The sequence below is a fragment of the Pollachius pollachius genome, assembly GCF_949987615.1.
Source record: "Pollachius pollachius genome assembly, chromosome: 11".
Classification (NCBI taxonomy): domain Eukaryota; kingdom Metazoa; phylum Chordata; class Actinopteri; order Gadiformes; family Gadidae; genus Pollachius; species Pollachius pollachius.
The window spans coordinates 9,009,329-9,035,334 of record NC_136944.1 but is presented as its reverse complement, the minus strand read 5'-3'; the positions used below and the strand labels follow the sequence as shown (position 1 = coordinate 9,035,334).

The 26,006-nt window shown below is 42.4% G+C and overlaps 1 protein-coding gene across 1 annotated transcript in view; it reads left to right on the top strand.

Annotated features, from left to right (window-relative positions):
- igf2bp1 (insulin-like growth factor 2 mRNA binding protein 1) overlaps positions 1-26,006 on the top strand; it is a gene marked incomplete at both ends in the record, with an annotated part of 41,760 nt that overhangs the window by 6,983 nt on the left and 8,771 nt on the right. Inside the window, 7 exon segments of the mRNA XM_079745901.1 lie at positions 20,064-20,112; positions 23,296-23,347; positions 23,485-23,548; positions 24,707-25,003; positions 25,643-25,671; positions 25,674-25,700; positions 25,703-25,775. Of these exon segments, the coding sequence (XP_079602027.1) occupies positions 20,064-20,112; positions 23,296-23,347; positions 23,485-23,548; positions 24,707-25,003; positions 25,643-25,671; positions 25,674-25,700; positions 25,703-25,775 (591 nt within the window).

Here is a 26,006-nt window from a genome sequence, read left to right as displayed (position 1 = left end):
CACATGCATGCATTCAGGCACGCTGAGGCACACACACACACACACACACACACACACACACACACACACACACACACACACACACACACACATCATGCTGAATCTTGATATGTTCTCTGCATCCTTCCAGCCGAATTGAACCCCCAGCCCCACCACAACCACCTCCACACTTCTTTAAATCAGCGGAAGCAAATTGAGGAACACGGGGTAGACCGGTAGTTGTAGAAAGAAGAGAGCGGGAGATGATTAAAACGGATTGGTTTAGAATCTCTATCTAAGTGGCTTCTCATGATGGATTTGCAAGTCGGATATCCCAAGAAGACATAGATTTAAATACTCACACGCAAACGCATGTTAGACATAGGGCGGCCATTAGAATGCACTGTAACAATGCCTTATGCATTGGTTTTGACAGCTAGGAGCAATGTCTAGCATCAGAGGCTATAAGAAGGGAAGCCTGTGGGTTCTGCAGAAATGATGTAGGTGAAGGGCTAAAAGGTGACTGTCTCTTTAAGAAGAAGACCCCACTCCCCTCCCACCTCACCATCCCATGGCAATTGTTTCTTCTCTTTGGTTAAAACCATCTGTCTCTCTCTCTTTCTCGCTCTCTTTCTCTCTGGATCTCTTCAGTTCATAATATTTCTTATTTTCATTGTCGTATCAACCGATTGTTTTGGTTGTTGAAAATCGTACTTTTCTTCAGCGTTCACTTTGCCGCATTTTCCTTCTTTGCTTCTCTCTCGTTTCACATTTGTAGCAAGGCTGGCACATGCATGACCGCAGTGATTGGGGAAATGCAGGGCTAAGCATTAGGTCGAACTGACGTTAGCCAAGAAAGCAAGGGTGAGAAAGCGAGAGAGGCAGAGTGAGAGAGAGTTGGGGAGAGTCTGGTCCCCTTTGATTGTATGTGTGTTGGTTGAGAGTCACGTCAGGTGCGGTCGTGCTTTGGTTTGAACAAGAGCGGGAAAGACAAGCGAGATATAGCAACCTGATTGTGAGGTGGGGGGGGGGGAGTTGATGTGTTAAAAGTGCCCACGCAGAGAACGCCTGACCATCACGGGCTCCTGCTATGAACACAACATTGCCACGTGCACACGCAGGCACAAACACACACAGACTTGTAAATGTTAGGAAACATGATCAGTAAGAGATTAGAGCGGCGATAGAAGATGACGTTATAGAATGTGGAAAAAATCGAAGGAACACCTTACCTACTTGCATACCTGCGATTCATTTAGTCTCAGGAATCTCTTGATGTGGGTGTGCATTGCAGTAAGTATGAGGAATTTTTTTATATATTTGGACACTAACAGCTGACAAATGACACTGTTAAGCCAGGTCGGATGGCTTATCACAATTTTTACTTATACTAGGCCGAAAGAATCCACCAATGACGTAGAGGCATCTACTGTACTTTACTGTACTTCAGCGGAAGGAGTGCCCATAGCTGTCAAGCAGTTGTGAACATGATAGCAATCCGTTACTGTACAGTTTACAGTAACTGCAGACCAACACACACGCACATGCATGCACTCACAGACACACCCACACCCAAACCCCCACACACACACACACACACGCGCTCACTGAACGCCCTGCAAAGACACAGCTGCAGATGGACGATTGAAAAATCATTGAAAGTACACAGTGCTCTGCTTCGTTCCCTTAGCCTTCCCCCATACATAGGGTTAGGGAGGGAGGATATGGAGAGCTTGAGTTGATATTTCTGCTTGACAGATTCAACATGGTTCCAAAACGTAGTCCTAATCTGAATAATAAACAGATCTTTGTCTTTTTGTCCCCCCTTAGATTCGCATGTGATGTGAATGATGTCATGCATGACATGAAGCCAGCACATTAGGATGTATAATTGTAGATAAGCGTTAACATTTAATTTCATGCCTGGTAGATTAATATAGATTACATTTAATATGTGTGTGTGGGTAATTAATCGATATCATTTTTAATATTGCATTTTAATGAAAAAATGTATGCAAAGCTTTTTATTTAGTGTGAGTGTTGGTATAATTTGGAGAATGAGTTAAAGATGTAGAAGTTGGCAAAATCAAAGACTTTAAAAAAAATGTCATCATACTTATGCCAGTCACACAACTGTATTGCCCCAAATCCTTTGTGAAATAGATTGATTATATTATATTATCTTTATCTTTTTCGATGACGTGTTTGAAGTATTTGGATGAAACAAAGGCAATTCTGTTAAATTAATTAAATTATGAAGAAGTTTGTTATTGCTAGGATGTTCATATGTATCACAAATACATTTGTTCTACATTTTTATATTAATTTAGAACCAATTAAATCAGATCATTTTGGATAGTTGCCATTTTATCAAAAAATCTTTTGCTTGATTACTGCAATTTTTAACTCTTCATTCAATAACTTTCTTGGCAAAGCTGTTATTGAATATTTTGCCAAAGGCCATACCACTAAATTATTATCCACTATCCATTTTCCAAAAATTAGGCCTTACTCTTTTGTAAAAGGAAAACACTTAGATTTTACATATCTGAATTGTGAAATCTTTGATTGTTTTTAAATACACTTTGCCCTCTTTTACAATAGTATAGTATAGTATTATATTATTAAGTAAACCATCATCAACAAATCCATTCAAAATCTAAAAGTTAGGACTTCCATTTCTGTTCCCATTTTTGTTTAACTCCCCCATACTCTCATTATGAATCAGCAAAACATAGATTCATTTGTTACGTGCAAAGCCCCTGGCCTAGTTTAGGACAATGCACCGCTGCCATTTTTTCCACAACCAAAAGCACCTAATTTGTTCTTTGCTTGGCAATGAAAATATCATAAATAATTACTATCTTTTGTTTAATTCTTCTCTTATTTTGACTTAAGCATGGTCTTTTTATCATTGGTTCTCTTTTGCGTTGTGTGGTAGCAGGTACACCTTATGCACATTGACCTCACATACACAACTCTGTCTGTGTCCTATAGGTTAACAAGCCACAATACCAAGTGTATATGTGTGTGCGTGTATGTTTGTGCATGTTGGTATCCTTGTGTCTGCACGTAGCACTGTTTTACGCACATTGTTTGGGAGGACTTTACAGTAGCTCATGCAATCCAAAGTCCTAACCTGTTTTAAGTCACTGCTGAGATTCAGGAGGTGGTCATAGGATATGACGAGGCTTTCAGTATGTTTTCACAAGTCTCATAATGCTTTATGATTGGCCGGCAGGCTGTGGCCTTAAATAGAGCTTCCTGTCTTGACATCTTCCTTGTTATGAGGATTTGAACCAGTTGAGAGAGTGAGCTGATTTTCATTGTTAGCCTCGTTTTACAACTTTTTTCATGTTTTGTGAGATTACAACTTTGCAAGTAGGTTATTCGAAAATATTAACCTGTTTAAGCTTCTTCTTATTTTTCTTTTGTTCTTTCTCTCTATAGAGACTACAGAGGTATCATGTGGTGGTTGATATAGGGTCGCTAATAACGAGCTATAGCGTGTTGGTGAAAATAGAGGTATGAAGATGGTTAATAGAAAGATATAGAGTTGTTGTGAACATAGAGATATAAAGGCGGTGTACATAAAGATATGGAGTGGTGGTGACTACAAAGATATAATGTGGTGGTGCATATATATAGATATAAAAGCACTGAATATAGAGCCTAACAAATTTGTTAAAAATAGAGATATAAAGTGATTGTGAATACAGTGTTTTAAACTTGTGGTGAGAATAAAGATATAGCAGAGAAGTGAATGAAGAGACAAAGGTGAGGAATATATAGAGATAGAGTGGGCAGGTGATTTAAAAGATATAGAGTGGTGGTGAATAAAGAGATATCTGTTTGAGGCCATGTCTCATCTCCCAACCAGAATGTAGGCTATTTAGCCAATAATTATTTTATAATAAATGTTCTCAAGAACATTAAGATGTAGATGTCATGTAAATTAATTAATCTTGAACCCTAAGCAGTTGCTTAACCACATACAAATAAAGTCTCAATAATCCAGTAAATCCAGAACAGGGTAGAATCCTCTCCTATTATAGAAGAAATCCAAGATCACAAATGTTCAGCATGTTAAAACAACAATGACGTAATATTGAACGTTGCTAAACCTTTTGTTTTGTTTCGACCTAAGTCTATGAATCTTATGTTAGTTCCTCTCATGATGTATTGCTTTAAGGCTATGGTTAAGCCAACATGGACATTGATTCTCATTGTATACAAACCTTGAGGATACATAAACAACATTTCTCATTCTTCCACACTCAAAAGGGTTGAGGTTCCCGGGATACACTGGCCAACTGATGTCATCTTGATGGAATGCAGAATCAGCTGAACAGGAAAAACAAACATGAGAACAAATCAAAACGGAGACAAAGGGATTATGAATGGATGTGTATTTAAAGATGCCATCTCTGATATCGGTGAAGTGTATGAATCTGCTTTGGTTGCTACCATTGTTGGAGTGTAATCTCATATATTGGTCAACATTATGTACGTTAACGGTTGCATTAACATCCCGACACTGCTGCTTCTGTATATTAAATAGTCAACTAATTTCCTACATATATTTCTTTCAACTTATTGGCTTGCTCTGAAGATGACTTTCGTCATCTGAGATTGGTCAACCACCTTTCAAAAGAAAAAGCCTGTGGTCTTTTTGGATGGTCCAATTGACAAGAGTAAACTCTTTATGCGGTGGTTGTAACTCAACTGATACTCAAAGAAATATGTGTTGGACCTATACTTGCATCCAACCTACCATACCATCCAAACCCATTCTAGCCCAGCTTTTCCATAATGCGGTAGGAAAGCTATAGCCCCACGCCCTATCTACCAGTATAGTAGGCTGCTGCTCTGTTCTGCTCTATTCATCTGCTGGCGCTAACTACATGTCAGGGGATTATAATCTTTCGACTATGCTCTAGTAACCTTATGCAACTGATTTTCCATTCAAACACATTTTGAATGTAATTGAAATTGGCACTGCTTTTCCTGTGGGTTTGCCCTCTCTATCTCTCCTTATCCGGCTTCTCGAGGGTTAAAATGGAGGCGGTGCCGCTTGGTCACATGTCACATATACAGGCTTGAGTTGTTGGTATGGCTCAACACACACACACACACACACACACACACACACACACACACACACACACACACACACACACACACACACACACTGCCGGAGTGTTGGAGCCCCACCCCCTACCTACCAGTATTGTTGTGTGTGTGTGTGTGTGTGTGTGTGTGTGTGTGTGTGTGTGTGTGTGTGTGTGTGTGTGTGTGTGCGTGTGCGTGTGTGTGCATGCATGCACGCTTCCATCTTCTCTCTCTCTTTTTTTCCCTCCCCCTCATCCTCCCCCTTCCTCCCTAAAGTGGGTATGTGCTTGTGGGGGTGTGTGCATTCAGGGGTGTGCCATATCACATACATAGAACATGCTCACGTGGTCTGGATGTGAATAGCAATGTGTGTGCGTGGCTGTGAGAGCATGAGAGTACAGTATGTGACTGCGGCTTTCTGGATTTCTGGATTTAATTTATTTTTTTGCTCTTTCTTGTGTGTGATTGTGTGTGTGCGTTTGGACATTCCTATGTGTGCCATTTCAACACTTTCAGAAAGGCAGCAAAGATGTTTTTCCTCATACAACACTTTGCTTTTCATGGTGACTCAAAAGTAGCACCGAAACCTTTGGTCAAAAACAGCACAAAAACCTGTTGTTTGATGGCAACTGCAATTATTAAAACAACAATTTATTCAATTTAGCAAAAAAAAAGTTGAGTAGCATATAATCATTAAATGCAATTGTTCTTTGGCAGCAAATTAATTGATTCAATGATAATTTGGATAATTAATCAGTTGAGTCTTCTCTTTAAAATCATGAAACAATAAATCCTAAATTTGCTTGCAGGCTTAAAAGGCTAATTTAAGAAGCTAATATGGCCTCTGGTTACTGATTACAATATATTGTGACATTTTATAGACTCATATAGATAGATTAACCGGTTAAATGATATGCGATATTTCCTAAGGCAAACCATTTGCTCCCGGCCACAGATTGCTTCTTCACTCAAGTTTTTAATATGATTTAACAGCAAGCAACCTGAGGTTCTTAGAATCAGTGTAATGGTTAATGTTACATTTCTCCCGTCCTATAGCGACAACTCTACAGTGCTGTTCAGAATTAGTTGCTATTCAATTTCAATTTTTTTCTTTTAGGGAGAACAGACATCAGGGATGTACAGTTATATAATGTTCGGTAGATGAAAGAATTTTTCAGAATCCGACCGGTATTAAAAAACTTAGACAGATAGACAGAAACGGTTGCAAGTTGAAATAACGCTCTGGGTGATATTGCTGAATGTGATGACTGTGTGTCCATGATAACCAAGAGGTTCAGCTTCTCAGAGATATGAGAACCATTAACCATGTTCACAGAACATATGTTGCACTGACCTTACGATCCTATTAAACATTACATATTTCTTCCTTTATTTTTCTTTCTTTCTTTCCTTATTGATTGATTTCTAAATCGTATTGCTTCCTTTCTTTGGAATCCAGTAAGTTTGGGAAACATTTTCCAACTGAACAATTTATAGAAGTTACATGAGCCCTATATTGGTCTAATGTGGCCATTCTGAATGAAGGAATTATTCTGATGGACATTGTTATCCAGCTGGTGTCCAAATGTTGTACCCAAAGAAGACATTTAAGGAAAAGGGTTGAGTCGCCCTCGTTAGCTCAAATGCTTTTCACAATCATTGTATTCATGTATAAACCCAAAAATAATTACCAAAACCCCCTTAGAGTTACTCATAACTCCCTCTGATTTCTTTGGTGTCCACTTGCGATAAAGGCCCTAAGTCCTGCTGGGGGCCAACACACAGCTGGGACCAGTGTTTGTGCCCTGAATAGCCCTGGCCTTTTTATGATACTATCAAATCTTAAAGGTTTCTTTCACATTCCTGGTGTGTTCCTTTCCTGGACCGACCTGTTTTACAAGGAAATATGTTGTATTAGCGAAACATTACACAATGCATAGAGCCCATTTCACCATTTTTTCAAAGGAAATGGGTTTCTGTGCATTTATATGTCTCTGTTTGTGCACATATTGTGTCCCATGTATGGTGATCTGGCATTTGTGTGTTTGTACTCAAGTGTGCATGTTCACATTTCAGGTTTTGCCAGCAGGGGATGGCTCACTTCTGGCCATAGGTTACAGTAGGGCTGTAGGTGTTAGTAGGCCCCAGCTAGGGCCCTCAGACATTCAACACAGAGCCAAAGGTGCTGCGAGCACACACATAGACACACACACAGAAAAGGCGCTTCTCTCTGCTCAACAAAATCCTCCCGCATCCTTTTTTCAGAATAGAGGTCCATTATATCATTATTTAGATGAAGGAAGTAAGAAATCCTTCAATTATCTGTTGAACAAAGACCATGTATGATATAGAACTTTATTTTGTAAATGATTGACACATCTCAGTGTTTACCCCTGACAATAGGGAAAATGGATGCGTAACTGATAAAACAACATCAGTTACGCAAGCCCGGTTTGATCGTTGTGTGTTGGGTTGGCACTCTTGTCTTATCGGATGTTAAAAGTACTATGATAGCAAAACAATGTGTAGAGCTGATAGCATCAGTCAACCGCCTCATTCCAATGCCTGGTCTTATTCGTTTGACGCCATAGAATTGGATTAATAGGTTAATTGTTGTGAAATAGAAAATAATTCACAGAATGGGTTTCGATAATACTTAAAGGTTGGACATGAAGTTCTACAAGCCATTTAAAAAAAAAAAGAAGGAAAAATGATGTATGGTTTATGATCTTGTTGAAAGTATATATATGTGATCAGAGGTAATATGTGTTTAAATGTTATTCTCGTTTGTTCATACAGTTTTATAAATGCATAAAAAATATTTTAGAATACCAATTATTAAACATATTATTTAATTCAGAGATACGAAAAGTACTTATTTTCATAGTTTGATGTTGATTGCCTAAATGTACACATTCTAACAGTAACATTCTCCAAAATACATTCCTTATTTGATATCAGTTAGAGGCCAACAGTGGTATCGCTGATTTGGATCATATACAAGAGCTCCTTAAACTACTCATAAACTGGACATAAACTAACATAGTGTCACTTGTTAACTGTAACAACCTCTGATCCACTCTGGTGCTGCAGTATCTGAATTTGTTTCTGTGTGACATGAACTAGGATATCCATTATCTGTTAGTAATCATGTCCGCAAGGGTAATTCTTTTTATGTTGTATTTCATGTTGGTAATTTGAGTTTTAATCATATACATTTAGGCCTCACTAAACGGGACCTTACGCATAGCGAAAAGGAAGCTAATCATCTAATCGTTCTGAAATCGTGCAGAAAATTGTGTTACTGACATGTGAGCTGTAATGTTAAGTAACTCATCATTTTACGAGATCAGACATGATTATATGAGAGGCATTTTTTGTGCTTACTTCCATAGTTGTATTGCCTTCTTAAAACGATCAAAGCGTAAATGGAAATCCTAAGGCTGTTGCTGGGTTGAGCTGCATGATGTTGGCTTAATATAATGACTTGAATGCATGGTCCCCTACATTCTTTATTATATCCCTTATCCCTTATGTGGCGCACAAAACTATTTAGTTCAGTATTATTCAGTTATATCATTTAGTACAACGCTGTTATGTTGAACGTTATGGGTAGGAAGATTGTGGCTTGGCCTTCTTGGTTGTGGCTCTTGGAGAGATATCCTAAGCTATAAATTCCTATTTAGTTTACACCTTGTTTGCCTAATGATAAATATTCTTAGTAAAGACAAAAATATTCAGTGCAAGTTAGTGTCGTTCAATTGACCGAGGACTTGTGTGCAATAGGTTTAGTTTTTACCTTTTATTTTAGTGGCAAGTTGTTAAATCTTCTGAATTGGATAACTCTCCAATAACAGGTTTGTAGGTTATTTAAAAGAATTGAAGCCTACCTTTAGACCAACATGTGGATGGTAATTACATATTTTAACCCTTATATATACTAAACTATAAATATAATTAGGCTTATTTCATTACCTTACCATTAAGAAAAACCAAACTAACTAATTCCTGTGTCTAGCAAATGATTATTATTATTATTTAACCTAACCTTTTTTTTTTTTACATAATAATTGTTTTAAATTGTGGATCTTTGGAGGAAAGATATCCATATATATTTATTTATTTTAAAAGCAAGTTCAAATCCACATTGAGTTAAGTGTTCTCGGACGACAATATAGTTTTTGTTTATTGTTTCATTTTTGACTATTTTTTTGTGATAATCGTAGGCCTAGTTGCCGACATATTAGCGTCCTATTTATATGTGGGCTACAATATAGGCCTACAGGAAATCAAAAGTCCTTAAATATGCTCGATAGTTTTTTTTAATCACCGGCCTTTTACATCATGCTCTTGCTGTTTGACTTGTGGAGTCTAAAAAAGGAAATAAATGTAGTTCCTAAACGTTTCGAGTTACTCCGAAATCCTCATTGTTATAGAGGGAGAATCCTCGTATATAGTATTGCCTTTACCATAACATGGCAATTGCCAGTTTTGAAAAAAAAAGATAAGTCATTTCGTTTTTTTCTTCATTGATCCTCATATTAAACACGATAAAATAGGATTGTTTTTTTTAGCACGATAATGATTTGAAATCCCCCCACCCCACCCCATGCACACTATAGGCGTGCCGTTCCCTTCTTACCGCTATCTCTCTCTTGCTCTCTCTCCCTCCTCCCCTCGCTCTTCTTTTGTCGTGGGCGGTGCGCTGGTCACGGGCGCCTCCCCCTCTAGCCGTCGTAGTACTCTCGAGTAGTTTTCACTGACTTTATGAATGAAGACACGTTCTCGTCCCCTACTGGCGGAGCCCGGGAATAACGCAGAGAGCAAGCAGCCTATGCGGGCGCGCGCTGGTGAAGGTGTGTCGACGTCGCATGGGTTCTATAGGGGGGCGGGGGAAGATGCTGAATTTCCTGAACACGCAGCGTTGTTGTTATTTCTCCGTGTACGTAGAAGATGGTTTGGCTCTTTGCAGTGCCGAGGAAGGCGCCATGCTTTCCTTTCATAACTACATTCCCACAAGACGCGCTCAGTATAACCACCGTGTAACAATTAAGCTTTGGTGACGGCTATAGTGATCACTATAGGCACCCCCCAGAATTCTTTACCATGTAGTCGAACCCGGGGGTTTAACAGATGGCTATAAGCAGATAAAAAGGCATTAGTGAGCGATGGTGCCGAGCCTATAGTGTCTTAAGCCTCTAACAATGCAAGGCGATGTAGGCCTAAAGCAGAGGAATAAGTCGTGCATGCGCTCTCGATATGTGGGCCTGGAAGTGATAACGTCATGGCTCATCTGTATGTAGCGGGCATGCAGTGTGCATGTAAACGCTGTTCTGCGGCGCCATGTGAGGGAGATTCGTCGTAGTAAATGGGCGTTGTCTCTTCAAGATGGCTGCACTGTGGCTGTCACATGTTTGTGTGAAAAACAGGAGTGATGTTGATGTATCGTAGCACTGCTTTTACTGTAGCACACAGGGGTTACTCCTGTGCTGCCTTTTTTTGTTGCAATTGAAAACGTATTGTTAATGCCCGTAATATGTAATGTATGATACACGTGTGGTAGGTTATTTCAGCGGGATCGAAAATTACCCCGACATTTTTATATTGTTAAATTCATTGGGTTATAAACTAATCATAATCATTTGCATAATTTGGAGTCATTAGCCAGCATGTCGTTTGGACATTTCTCTGTTTAACAGGTTTGTATTTCAAAAGGATAGGCTTATAGTGTTTTGGAAACACAAGCGAGCGATATAGGCTACAGGACGATTGGGGATTGATTTTGTTTTCCTCTTTGGATTGGAATGTAATCAAATCAAGTACACGAGCCGCAAGACATAACGTTCAAGGCGCCAAAGTTTGTAGATACACCTCGACGTTAAAACATTTAATTGGGGTAAGTATACTCTACGATTAATAAACACTGGCATACCACTGTCGCTCGTGAAACAAACGAACTAATTTAGCCTAGAAGTGGTTTAGCCTACTTTTAATAAAGGCCATAGCTTCATTATGCTGCCTTCCGACACCCCAACCCCCTTCCCTCTCCCTCTGTCTATTCGAGGGGCCACCTAGTGCGCACATAACATAAAATGGCTATAGGCACCACAAAATGGCGAGTATGAGCGAGAAGGAGGGGGTGTTGGAATGGGGCGCGGGGTGCGTGAATGGCTCAAAGCAGAAGTAGAAAGGTGCAGCATACCTCTTTCTGCACACATTGGCTATCCTCAGTTCTATTAACAAAAAGATTATATGCGTATAGGATCTGCTTGAGAAAATGTTAACCTTTTTTATCAGAGGTTCGCAACAAAACGCATTTCGCTATAATGTTCCAATCAGGACCGTTGAAACATAACGTATTTTTGAAATGAATTTCTTTCAGCAAATCCTTACAATATAATTTATATCTGGTGTCGGGGGGGGAGGGGGAGGATCCTTTAAAATGATGTAAAATTGGTAGGCCTTATTATGAATGACACGCGCGAACGTAGATCCCATGTTCTACCCCCACACATCTATATCCGCCTTTATTTCACTAAAAGGAACCTCAGCATGACATGGCATACACAAATGCAGATTGCATATAAATCGTTATATAACCCAGCATCCTTATACAAAGTTTATAGTGAACGCTGGGTCTTCTCAAAATGGAGACGCTCTTGTCATGCCATTGCTGCAAAATGGAGGCCCTAGCTGCTGCTGCTCCCGGCGCGCGAGCAGGCAGGGTCACAACAGAGTAGATAACGACAACTTTGACCCAGAATATAGGTTTCCTCGTCCGAAACAAATTTCAGGGGCGTAACTGCGGACTCGCACCTCTTGGTTCACCTTGATTATCAACGGATGCCAATTAGGCTTAGATATATTTTGACTGGTCCATTAGACTACAAACAAATCAATTGCCTCTCTCGTATTTTATGAGCATAATGCTCATAAAATGCTGTGTGTGTGTGTGCGTGTGTGTGTGTGTGTGTGTGTGTGTGTGTGTGTGTGTGTGTGTGTGTGTGTGTGTGTGTGGGGGGGGGGGTTTGGCCATGTTCTTCCACTATGATGAGTGTTGAAATCTAACTGTAGAATTAACATGTTTTCTCTTTAGGGCAGAGAGTCTAAGCAACATGTCTGACCATATATTGATTTCGGATTTCTGAAAAATCTAAATGTCATTGGGATTAATGGATCAATTGTACATTTTCAATGATTGACACAGTTCTCCGCGGTCCCCCTGTATTCTGTGTTACTACTCCCACCCCCAAGAACGGAATAAGACTACATCCCTCTCACCCACTATTCCATGACTATTGATCTTCCTATTCGGGAGCAAGGCCATAGTTGTCTTTTAAGTAAAGAAACAAACTGTGGTTGCTCAGCTTTAATATATGAATATCCACAGGAATGCTGCATACGTTTTCCTCCCTACTCCCTCCACCTGCGCTGTGTTTTACATGGCGTGTATTGAGCTGCCTTACGGTCAACAGCAAAGCTGTCTGGGGAATCCTCAAGGTGCGGCTGTAGAAGGAACGAATACCTGAATGTCAAAGTACTAGAATGTCACACAACAAGTTCTTTAAGTGAAAATTTGCTGCTTTTGAGTCCTTTCTTGGCATTCTTTTAAAGTGTAATCAGTTGATTCCCTCCCCAGCTTTCGGCTCCTCCGAACAAGTGGCACATCATTCCTAGAAGTCCCCTGAGTAACTCTCTCCTGGTTTTCTTCTCTCTCTCTCTCTCTCTCTCTCTCTCTCTCTCTCTCTCTCTCTCTCTCTCTCTCTCTCTCTCTCTCTCTCTCTCTCTCTCTCACAAAGCCACACACACACGCCTCCCTTCCGCCCTCGCTCTATCTCTCGCTGTGTTGTAATGTCTATTTAAAGCCTGAGTGTACAGTGTGGCCTCCAGCTCCTAATATTTAGCAGACAGAAGAGAGGCTCCCCTCAAGTCGGAGCGCAAAACTCAGAGAGAGTGATAGACAGAAAGACAGACCGGGATAATCAAGAAGTACGCTAGAGAAAAAGTGATACAGGAACAGGAGGAAGGGAATGGAAATAGCCCTGCGCCTGAGATCCGGCGGATTTAGAGAGATAGATGTAAAGGGAGAAAAGTAGACCGGTGGAGGTAAATGAGTAGGTTTGGCGAATAGAGGTTTAACATGTTTCATTGTTGCAGATAGATGTATTGTTAGACACTTTACCTACATGGCTGAGCAACAAGACTTTAAGATGTCAAAAATGATGTTTCAAACACAATATTTGGTAAACATCTGCCTGGGATACAAAGCTAGCTTTCTGCTTGAATTGGATAAGATCACAAAGTTAGGGTCATATCAAATTCAACAACTTTCTTTTGTTCAACAACGTCATCAACCATAATATCTTCAATCAGAGTTGACAATGAAAAGGCTATATCACTACTACTAAATGTAATCATTTCCAGCCTTTATGGTCTTGTCTTATTTGCTGTCAAAGAATATCTTCCCTAAAATGGGTGAAAATGTTAACTCTTCTTTGGTTCTTCTAAGAACAATTGAAATTAATTTCAAATATTATGGCTCTGCCAACTGAAGAGGTTTCAGACGCCATACGTAAAATCCTGCATTGGGTCAAAGTTTAAGTCCAAGAACATACTGTTGGCCATCGGGTTTGTCGGAAACATCAAAGCAGACCTAGGTGAGGGGCGTGGTGTGGAGCTATGTGTGAAATTCGTGTGAATGCTAAGCTAGACCATGCTACATGATGGGTCAGTGGTGGTGTCTGGAGGCTAAGGAGGAGGAGCTAGGAAATGGCTTCTGCACATTAGCAATAAAATATTCATCCATGATTTTCTGCTGGCTAGATAAGGCTCATCAAATATTAACCAGCAGCATTCGCCGGCCAGTGTTTGTACCGCAACAGCAAGAGAGCACCGCTAGCCATCGCTTCTCTGTTGCGTGTCTCAGTCCCATGTCACCAGTCATGCGGGAGACAGGTGTTTTTTTTAATCTTCGCATTCTTTCTTGGTCTTTGGGTTTAGACTGCATTTATTTTCACTGGCGTTGCTCTGTCTGATATTTCTCAGCATTTCATAGTAATATTGACTTGGTGGACCTGCTCATGGGAACTTTAAACTATAGCAGTGGAGAGAGGGAAAACACAGGTGTGAGTTTTATTCATCTGATGAAATGTTTTGTTTAGTTTGGCAGATGCTTTGGGATTTGAACTAGGGATTTATTTTTTCCTGGGTCCCACGTCTGTTTTTCTTTGGTCGCGGCGGGCTACTACTGCCAGCAGAACTGCTTGTTTTCTTTTTGCAATTTTTCTGTCCAACAGTTTGCTTTCTGTTTTATGGTACGACCGAGAGATGCATAATGGGTGTGGCATGGTTCCCCTGCATGGCTATCGGGGATTGGCCAGCACCTTAGAATAACTGTTAATGTGAAAGATCATATCGATGTGAGGGACGGTGTGTGTCGTCGTTAGCTGTTTCTTATTTCCATGGATAGTTAAGAGCTAAGTGTAAGTGGCGATGAGTTTGATTCCAAACCACGTCAAGATGGAGTGTTGAATTATGAGATAATTCTCGGATATAGATCATCATCCTCCTGTAACATTATATGACTGACAGACCCTGCTATCTCCGCCAAACAATCAATCAGAGTACTACACTGTCAATACGAGTTTAATGTCATGTTCATTCATGAATAGTTTACTGTCTAATGTGAACCAAAAATATGAAGGGATGTTAAAAACATTGCACCTAATAAGCAGAGACAGCTATGGCCTTTTGCCAGGTTCAGAATACTAGTTTAACATAACATTTGTAATAAAGCCAGTGAAAACTATAATGCCATAATTGGAAGTGCAACATTTCAGCACTAAAAGTATGCAGACACATGGAATGTGGTACCTGATGCAAATGATGTGACGTTTCTCCAACCTTAGTTAAAATGTTGCATTCCAAAGGAAAAATACATAGGCATGTTACATGTATGTGATCCCCTTAATTCCTAAAACATGATTTTGGTGCTTTGAGTGTTTTAGCATTTTGATATGATTCCCATCTGTGTATAATATATTCACACCACCGAGCGCTTTCGGGAAGCACTCTCCGTAACTCTCCTGGTGGTGGAGGTAAGCTGTTGTTGCAAAAGCACCCCCTGGCTTGACCTTTCACCTCCATGAAGACTGGTTGGGTTCTAGGGGAGAACATTATCTCAATGTGTGTGACTGGGGGATGGGCTGAAACGCAGCAGTTGAGGAAAATGCAGTGTGTGTGTGTGTGTGTGTGTGTGTGTGTGTGTGTGTGTGTGTGTGTGTGCGTGTGCGTGTGCGTGTGCGTGTGTTAGGTGCAGGCAAAACAAGTGGGTAAGAGTGGTCTAGTAAGGGGTGGGGCGGTTGGAGGGTGGTATACCGTTGTAGGCGAGGTGGGGACAACATACTTTACCAGTAGACAGTGAAATCCCATCCTTATTATCCACCTTTTGTTGCAACAGGTCTGAACGTAGTTCATATTTTGTGTGATACGATTGTTACCTACGTTTTTAACTCTCTCTGTCTCACTCTCTTTTGGATATAATCAGCTTTAAGCATTATTGTAACAAGACGTTGCTGTCACTATCACACGCCTGCAGCACACACACACACACACACACACACACACACACACACACACACACACACAAGATGTTTTTCTATATAGTACTTAGCATGTTGCTGCTATGCGCAATTCAATAAACTGAAAGGTGCTGGATATTGTATCAGTCTAGCTTCCCGATGACTGCCAGCCATACAGACAAATCTGATTTTGCTCAGTTCAGTCAATGGTTAGGTTTCACCATTTGTAGTCTGGCAGTGTGATGACCTATGTCTAAATTAATTACGGGTTGCAGGTGTAATTAGTTCTGCTTTTAGTTAGCTACATGACTGCAAGACGTACAGAGTAGCACTGTGTGTCTATAAAGCCCAAGCAATCAGCGGTACCCTAATGCACAGGTCATTAGCTGGAGGAGTGTCGTATCCAAACTCTAGTTGAACCAGGGGATACGACCCGAATCTCAAACCACCAAAGAACTCAAAAGTACCGTTTTTTTGCTCTGTAGAACAGGTGTCAAAGGGCCGATTTATTAACTGTTACGAAAAGATTGCAGAGCATTACAAAAACACACACACACACACAACGTAAAATGCACATTCTATCTCTCACACACACACACACACACACACACACACACACAAGTATAACACACGTTGCACATAAAATTCTACTTGAACCATATCTCTATTTCTCTCTCCTTTCATCTTCTGAACTCGCTTCGTGATTGGTTACAGATACTGGCGAGGGCGAACCGGAAGTGCAGAAACAGCATAGCTTCCACCACTTTATCCCCTTTCCATTTCCCCCTGCCCCTTTGACCTTCATCTGGTCCCCTTACACGTTTACCATGTGTTTTCTATGTCTGGGAGGGGCTATTTTCACTAGTGGCAGTTAGAGTGTAGTATCACACACACACACACACACACACACACACACACACACACACACACACACACACACACACACACACACGTTCCCCCAAATAACACATCCTAAGGAGGTCTGAATAGAAATGAACAAACTGTTGTTGCACACTGTTAGACTAGCGGGTCGTCAAGACATTGGCACATAAGCTTACAACACAAAAAGTATTTTATTGGTTTACTTTAACAAGTCTATTTGTAGAAATGTGCCACGTGCCTTTATTTCATTGTAGCTAAAGTAAGATGCACTTTGGAGTTATGTGAAAGGCAAAATACATTGAATAAAACATTAACATTAACATAAAAAAAGGATCTGCAATTGTTGTAGCATAGTTTGTGCCTAACAAGGTGCTGGTGAGGGCCTCTCAGTGCCCTCTTGTGGTCTTCCCAGTGGCCCCACCGAAATAACTGGCCAGGAATACTGTCAATATCAGGCCCCTGGGTTGACTATTAAAATATGCTAGGAGAGAATCTTGCTGCCCCCCCCCCCCACAAACACACACACACCACTCACACTCACACTCTCACACACACACACACACACACACTCACACTCACACTCACACTCACACTCACACTCACGCTCGCACACACAAGCCCTGGTCATTATTGGGCAACCTCTGGCTGGTGTAAAGAGTTGTGCCCCTTGATCTTTGACCTTATGGAAGCACACCTCCCTACCCCCCCCGCTGGGGCTCTCCTCAAAGACCACACTGCCTCATTCCTCATGCTCTTTTCCCACCCCGCCACCCCTCTTTGTTCCATTTGAAGCAGAAACTAAGCATGGGGCTCTCTGAAAGGCTGCCCAGCGCAGGGCGACGCTGTGCCCCCCTGTTGAGCTCCACTCATCGACCAAGACTTCTGTCTTCCTTCGTCATTTTTCTGACCAGGATACTTGCTCCATCGTAAGCAGGGATGGACCTATTGTCGATAAATGCATACACAGGGAAAAATAGCCCGTAGGCGCTAGGCAGGCATACATATCGCATGGTAGGTTTTACGTTTTGGTGTTGTCTTATTTACCTCCATGTATCTTCTTGGAAGTTTTCAGGAAATCCTACCGGGCGCCTTCCTAACTCAACAAGGCTTATGTTTATTAACTTTGGATTAACTGACTGCCTGCCTCTAGGCCCTCACCACCTGCCTCTACATGCGGGCTGTGATTACCCAGCTTAAGAGCGATGCATCTTTTCATCCGCCATGGTTTGATTTCTTTCGTGGACCGGTTTGGCGGTCCTGTCCAAAGAGTTGTCTAAACAAATATTTTTCATACACAACATCTAAAAGACGAGTGGAGGTGCGGGAAAAGCACGCTCGCTGGAGCGTGTTGTTGTGACTGTTTCACCGCATCCGCCCATCCGTCTTATGGACACGCCCATTCTTCAACTGCTGCCATGGTACCACCCAATAGGAAGGTCCGAAAAAGTAGGGGCGGACGCCATAGGGTTAAAAGAAGTTCACTCATGGTAAATTAGGTGTGTTTGTACGGAATGTGTGTGTGTGTGTGGCAGGGGGGGGGGCGTTATATAGTTTAGAGTGATGATGTGGGGTGGGCAGGTGGCAGCCTCTGACGGGGCAGGGACTGGGGGTCAACAGGGGTCTGTGGGGGTTTTGGGGGGGGGGGGGGGTTTGTTGGGGGGAGGGAGAGCATTAGTAGCATTGTCCCTATCCCCTTTGTGCATCTACATACGTTTGCTTGTGTGTGTGTGTGTGAGTGGTGAAAGAGTGGTAGTCGCTAGCGGTGGTGCTTCAGATGTTTGTGTGTGTGTGTGTGTGTATGTTTTAAGAAATGCTATAACTTAGAGGGTGGTTTTGTAACACAGCCCACAGTCTTAAACAATTGATGCAGGATCAAAAGCTTCTTTTATTTTTTACCAAGATAAGTGTATGTCAGGTATTCTTTAAATACACAAAGGCTTCCGTGCATTTCTGCCCAAGGCTCAATAAACGTGGCTTGGGACGGTTAGTGGGCGGGGGGGTTGATGGGGCCATTCGGAGATGGTGATTGGTGGCTGTGGATGGTAAGGAGGACTTAAGGATTTATGTCCTATAATTTTAAACTACCTCCATAAATCCTCTGCTGTGGTCAGCGGGAACCGCGATGGCTGTTGATGTTTAGGTGACTCATGCTACACACGCTGAACGGCGCTGAGGAAAAACTCGCAAAACACACACACACACACACACACACACATTCACACAGGCATGCAAGCATGAACATATGCACCACACATACCGCACTGCCACCTATCCTATTCACTGGCGACCCCCTCCCCCCTCTCCATGTGTGGTTGTGTGTGGGGGTGGTCCAGCCAGACGCCATCCCACTTGCTGTTGAGTCAGTGGCCTTCTCCAGCAACTGGAGCCCAGACTCCAAAATGGCTGACTGAATTATGGTTGAATTCAGTTCCAAAACCAGGCGGCGTACATTATCTCCAACCTTAAAATATATATATATTTTGACAAGACAGCTGGAATTGTTCTTGAAATTGTGATTGCGACTTACCTACAAATCTTTTTTATAGACTTATATACTTATATACTAGATTTATACGATAAAACATATGTGTGGTAGATCTAAATCACATAGGCTATCACAGGTCTAAAAGACTGAAAGTCTATTACTCAAGCATGTCCCATTTATAGAACATACACACACAAATTCAGGCACTAGAAGACTGACAACTCCAGTGTACTGTGATCAAACAAGTCTCTGGAGTGACTGATGACACCATATAACACAATGGCATGCATTGAGCAGAGACGGAGCAATGGGAAGTGCCTACAACACTTTCTTGGCTTTGTATTACTCTGCATTGCCTCTGTGTGGTAGACTGTATGACTATAGCTCCACTGAGACAAGGTGTAGTCTGGGTGCATTTGCCTTTGTGCGATACGCTATTTGTGGATTGGTGGTATTGTAGTGTTCGGCGATGAAGGAGCTGAGAAAATTGTTCAGTGTATCGGTGTACGGTGTAACGATCAGGTGCATAGTGCTCCTCTCTGACGGCACAGACTAAAACCATGGGACCTGCCTATAACATGAATGTGTGTTTCTACATGTCTCCGTCAGATTAGTGGATTATGAGCTGTACTTCAAGTCCTAGAGGGGTTTTATCGCGTCCTTTTAGTATGTATCATGAAAATGTTTGGTAAAATGTTTGGCTCGGAAATTACCACTCAAAGCTACACGCACGCGCACACACAAACAAAACACACACAAACACAACACACACACACACACACACACACACACACACACACACACACACACACACACACACACACACACACACACACACACACACACACAAAACACATACACCACACCACAGTCATTTGAAATTAGTAAATAAACATTGTTCTTGAAATTCCTTAGATAATAACTCCCAGACCAGGTTGGATGGTTGCTAATGCCAGATTTTGGCATTCGTTCGTCAATGCATTATTTGAACTGACGTCTAATGTCTCTCTCCCTTCTGTTCACAGGACCAGGAAGTTGCAGTTCAGAAACATCCCTCCTCACCTGCAGTGGGAGGTAAGTGTCTCAATTAACACCATTAGTATCTACCTTTAGAGCTCTCTTTGGAGACCTTTCAGTAAGTGGACTTTCCAGTTCTCTTCCAGAATGCTCTTGTTGATTTCAGGCGACTGATAACTCACTCCTGTTTGTTCATGGGGTGAGATTCAATTTCTATACCAGTGCAACCACTGGTAGTTGAGGGATGTTAGCATGCTCATTGGTCAGCCCCAGCTGACCCGAAAAACCTGTGGATAGCCTTGTGAGTTTCTCTGGTAAGCCCATGTGTCGAATGCAACTGATCCTGTTTCAATGGCTGGAAGTATGGAGGAGGACCTCACCTTGGAAGAAGTGGTTAGTATTGAGTCTTTTCAGCTCTCAGAGGGAGATTGAGATTAATTGGCTTGGTATTTAAAGGTTTGTCTGTCTCAGTTGACCCCATTTCAAATATTTGGGAGGATGCTATGTTGTGTATGTTTGTTTGGTTGTGTGTGTGTGTGTGTGTGTGTGTGTGTGTCCGTGTGTGTGTGTGTCCGCGTGTGTGTGTGTGTTAGTGCGTGCGTGTGGTGACTTTTTCTACTGTGTGGATTTCTCAGGACTTAATTGAGCCAGACTCTTGCACTTGTATAACTATTGAAAGTCGGGTTGTAATGCAAGCTAAAATGAAATAAAGGAGAGAGAGGATAGAGACACTGGAGGTTGCCAGAGTGGACAGCAATGAGGGCTCTCCACCCTGACATCAACCCCTCTGTTCCCAGAGGCGGGCGGTGGGGTTTGCCCCGCTGCCACAGGATTTCTTAAGGTGTCGTTATCCAAAACTGCCGGGTGAGGGTTATATCGCAGCCCCTCCCGGCGTTTCACATGAGCTCTACCCCTTAATGCTCCGAAATACATTAAGGGTTTTTAGTGGTGAATACAGTGGTGAATTGAATTGCTGATTTTAAATCACATTTTGTGTAGTTGAGCTGCATTGATTGAATGTGAATTGGTGGACTAATTGTTTTCTGCACTAAATGTTGGAATTTACATTGCTGGCAATTTGCTGTCACATAAATCCAATCCAAAATGTAGTTTGCATGCTTATATTCTCAGTAGCAAATTCACCATTTGCTACTGAGCAAATGGTGAATTTGCTGTGGGGTGGTATACATCAATGGGAGAAGATGGGGGGCTTACTGAAGCGCCACAAAGAGACATACCCTTTTTCCCGTCTTAATAGTCCCTAAGTAACGCTAAGGCTATAAGCCTCTGTGTCCCTACAATTATCGTTATTAACTTTTAATAGAAAGTTGGCTCTTTATTGACGATATATACATGGCAACATCTCTACCGATCAAACGTTACGTTGCATGCCCTCCGTTTAATTTTCAGGGACGTTTTGTAGACTTTACCTTCCTTTACGTTTTTTAGAGATACTATCCAAACAGACGACACACAGTGTTTGCATGAGGCAGAGACACGGGCGAGAAACAAAGTCAGTGAGACAATGCGTCAGAATTGGAAGATAAAAAATTGCCCTTTAACATGTGGAAGTGAACTTTTGCAGAATCTGTAGAATTCAAAGTGGTAAACGACTAGAAGTTTTGTGGGGGGGGGCAGGGGAGACATGATGTCATCAGTTTCAACCCTTACTTTTTTCCCCCCCTCCACCTCTCCTCACATTTCCTCTCGACTTCATTCATGATACTCTCGCATTTCTGCTTGCCGCTTACTCTCTGCTCGTATTCTTTCTGTTCCCAACTCTTTTTTCTTCTCCCATAGCCTAATCTCTAATGTCGCGATTAACCCCCCCACCACAACTCTCTCCCCCCACCCGTCTCCTCTTTCGTCTCGTTCTCTTCCTCTCCCCTCATTCCTCGGGGTATAAATAGTAGCGTATAATCGGGGCGCTCATCAAACAATATTTTACTGTACTCAGAAACACGGGGGCGGATCAATAGCTTCCATATGTAGAGTGTAGAGTGTGTGTGTGTGTCTGCTCAAACGCTTGCATGCTTGTGTGTGTCTGTGTGTGTGTGTGTGTGTGTGTGTGCGTGTGTGTGTGTGCATACATGCGGGTCCTTGCGCCCCCTTTATGTAGGGTGTGTGAGTGTGCGTGTGCATGTGTGTGTGCATGCTTCACATGGGGGCGGGCGTATGTGCAGGCATGGTGGCCCGCCGGCAGGCTCTCTGCTCCTGCAGCGTACAGTTCACCACCCGTTCCCAGCGCCCCGCGCAGCACCAGCCGAGACACTCAGGGCTCCTTCCAGGTCTGTCCACACGGGGGCGACGTCTCTGCGCGACGACGCCCCCCCCTTTCCCCTGCGGTCAGACCTCAGGCCCTCTGTCGGCCTCCCGGAGAGACGTTTTTTAAAGTATGGGAGGAGGTTTTTGTTTTAGCCTTTAGATAAGAGAAGAGGAATAAGCATGCATGTGTCAAAGTAAGGATTCGGGAAGGGAAGCGTAGTCATGCGTATGAGTTGTGTGTCTCTGTGTGTGCGTCTATGTGGGTGTTTGCTTGTGTATGTGTGTGTGTTGACTGTACATGAGTCAGGGTGTGTGATTCAGGGAGGGGGAGGGAGAGGGGGGGGTTACTTGTTATTCAGGCCGTCAGTGAACAGGAACGGCCTGTCTTCGGATCGCTCAGACGACTGACCCGGGTGTGTTCAGGGATGTGTTCAGGGATGTGTTCAGGGATGTGTAGGATACTGACGGCTGCACCGTTCCAGCCCTGCGCCGCCTAAAGGAGGAAGCGATGAATCCCACAGAATGTAGGCTGGATCTGGAACAGTGGGGAAAATGATGGATAGCAACGCTGAAACGTCAGCAGCAGCCAGTTTGAGAGCAAAGACACTTTTTAGGAAATGTGTCGTTTTGGTGAATGGATGGTTTTGCAAAAATTGATCAATGTTTGGTTTGTGCAATTCTTAATTCTATTTATTACATCTCATATTATAAGCAGTTGCCAAAAGTAATGCAATCATGCAACAGCTAAACACCATTATTCAGGGTCGGTTTCAATAGGTAGACATTGAAAGACAATTAATTGTACACATTGAGCACACATGAGGCAGAAAGGAGAGATGAGTACAAAATAACCAAGTCTCTTATTCAGACGACGCAGTATCAGCTTCTATGCTATGAATATGTTTCTCGCCATTTTGTAAAAAAAAGATGATTCTACTGATCTGACACTACATGTAATCCCCGTGTCTCTGCCAGGTGTTAGATGGTCTGCTGGCGCAGCATGGCACCGTGGAGAACTGTGAACAAGGTAAGCTCTACTCCTAGCCAACAGCCAACGGATAGTGCTGCTCTTCGTATAATGGATTCTATAAGGTATTGTAGGTCCTAGGTCAAGGCGATCCAGATTGTAATCTCATCCTCTCTCTCTCTCTCTTTCCCTCCCAGTGAACACAGACAGCGAGACGGCCGTGGTCAATGTTACATACGGAACCCGGGAACATGCCAGGCAGTAAGTTCCTATCTCCATCTTCCTTTCTCTTTTAATCTTCCTAGTTGCCTTGTAAATTCCTCTGTAAAAGTGTGAATTATTCCCCAAGTTATTTCGTTTTTGTACCTTCTATTATCAATAACAGCAGTGGTATTTAAAGTAGCATTTTTTTTTAATGGTTGCCTGAAAGAGTGTAAAAATGTCAGCAACAATGAAGTCGTTGTAACCCGTATGAAACTGAATCGAGATTCTTGGTCTGCGCTAAGCAGTCATGCTTGTGCTTCACGGATGCCACCTAGTGGCCGATAAACCGAACCGGTTAACAGCTCTGACTTGAGGTTATAATGTGACACAACAGTGAAGTAATCATTGAAATCCTGTTGGTATGCCTCACTTTATGCGTGATTGTTAACTGTTAACATTACACTTTTAATTCATACAGTAACTACTTATGCAGTCAACAATATAGTCATAAAAAATGAACTTTAAAAAGAACAATATAATGTGAGATGGCCAATTGGAATAATGCACATTTTATTGATTGACATTATTTAGACAGGTTTTATTCTATAGGAACTATAGAAGTCTTGATAAATTAAGCATAGCAGCAGATAAAATCGAAATAAAATTATAAATAAGAAGCATAGCAACATCATTGATAGGAAATCGATATTGGAGTTGTATATTCATAATATTTGCATGTTAACATTGAAACCTGTCCAAAGGATAAGAATCACCCAGTTATGGCAAACGAGGAAGTGAAAGTTTGGTTCAAATCTTACCGCTGTTTATACCACTGCATGTGTGTGTTTCAACAACTAAAAAACGAAAAAGACAACAATATTTAATATCAGATGATAAAGTTGATAAAAAAAGCTAAAACACTGAAGATGAAAGAAGCCATTACTAACCTTTGTCGGTAGCAGGGGTATAAGCCTACTCATTCCACAGTTTTGTTAAAAGCTCTATTCCGATTGGTCAATAACAGTTCCTACAGTCTCACGCGGTTCTCCAACCAATCCTTGGTCGGCAGAAGCAATACAACTTCTAAATCAATGGGACACGGGTAACAAAGGGTGGGACAAGGGTACTTCGTTCAGGGGGCCTCGTTATTGCTGAATAAATCTCTTGATTAAAAAAAATAAATCCATAATGACCGTGCGTGTGTCCGTCCCTCAGAGCCATCCAGAAGCTGAACGGCTACCAGTTTGAGAACAACGCCCTGCACGTCTCCTACATCCCCGACGAGACCTCCGAGGCGGAGGGCGGCCCGCGGGGGCCCGACAACGGCCGGCGCCCCGGCTACGGCCCCCGCGGCGGGCACCGCGGCGGCGGCTCCCCGGGCTCCGGGATGCCCCCCAAGCACCAGCACACGGACATCCCCCTGAGGCTCCTGGTGCCCACGCAGTACGTCGGGGCCATCATCGGCAAGGAGGGGGCCACCATCCGCAACATCACCAAGCAGACGCAGAGCAAGTGAGTGGAACGCCCTGTGTGTGCGTGTGTGTGTGTGTGTGTGTGTGCGTGTGTGTGTGTACGTGTACGTATGTGTGTGTGTGTGTGTGTGTGTGTGTATGTGTGCGTGTGCGTGTGTGTGTGTACGTGTGCGTGTGTGTGTGTGTACGTGTGCGTGTGTACGTGTGCGTGTGTGTGCCTAGCAAGGTAGGATATATGTTTTGGTTTTTTTTCCTTGTCATTAAGGGTTCTTCGGGAAGGTTGGATCTAGTTTTTTCATAGTACAACCTTCGTTGAACTATGTTGACTGACTCCAATAAAAAAAATCCTTAAGAAAGCGTCCATAAGGAGGCGTGGGGGAGGTATTCAATATTTTGGACGACTCAAATAAATGTATATTTATTGTTCATTGGTCTTGGTTTGTGTTCCCCAAATTGGAGCAATGACATCAGTGGTCTAACTGCAAAAATCTTTATTTTGCATAAACAATGTCGGTGTGTTAGATTGGAAGCAGTTAAAAGCGCCCGTTAGAAGCAGTCATTTCTTATGTAAAAAAAAAAAAAAGCCTAGCATCACTGTTTCCTTTTAATCAAAAGAACGAAAAAAACACACGTACCCTTCCATCAAGTGAACGACTCGGCTCTCTGTGTGTCCCGGCAGGATCGACGTGCACCGCAAGGAGAACGCTGGGGCGCGGAGAAGCCCATCAGCATCCATTCCACCCCGAGGGCTGCTCCGCGGCGTGCCGCATGATCCTGGACATCATGCAACAGGAGGCCAAAGACACCAAGACGTAAGGGACCCGACAACGTACAGACACAACATGTCACGACGCATGTGATTGATTCGGGAGTATGATCGCGTCTGCGCAATCTATTGGTGTCTGGCGGTAGATCATCAGCGAGGGTGTTGGCGTTGATGGGGCGTGCGGGTCCGGGTGATCTAACCATCGTCAACGTCTGTCCTGGCTTCGCTATAACGTCCGTTGTCAAAGTTGTCTGTGAAAAGATGACTTTGTCGTTCC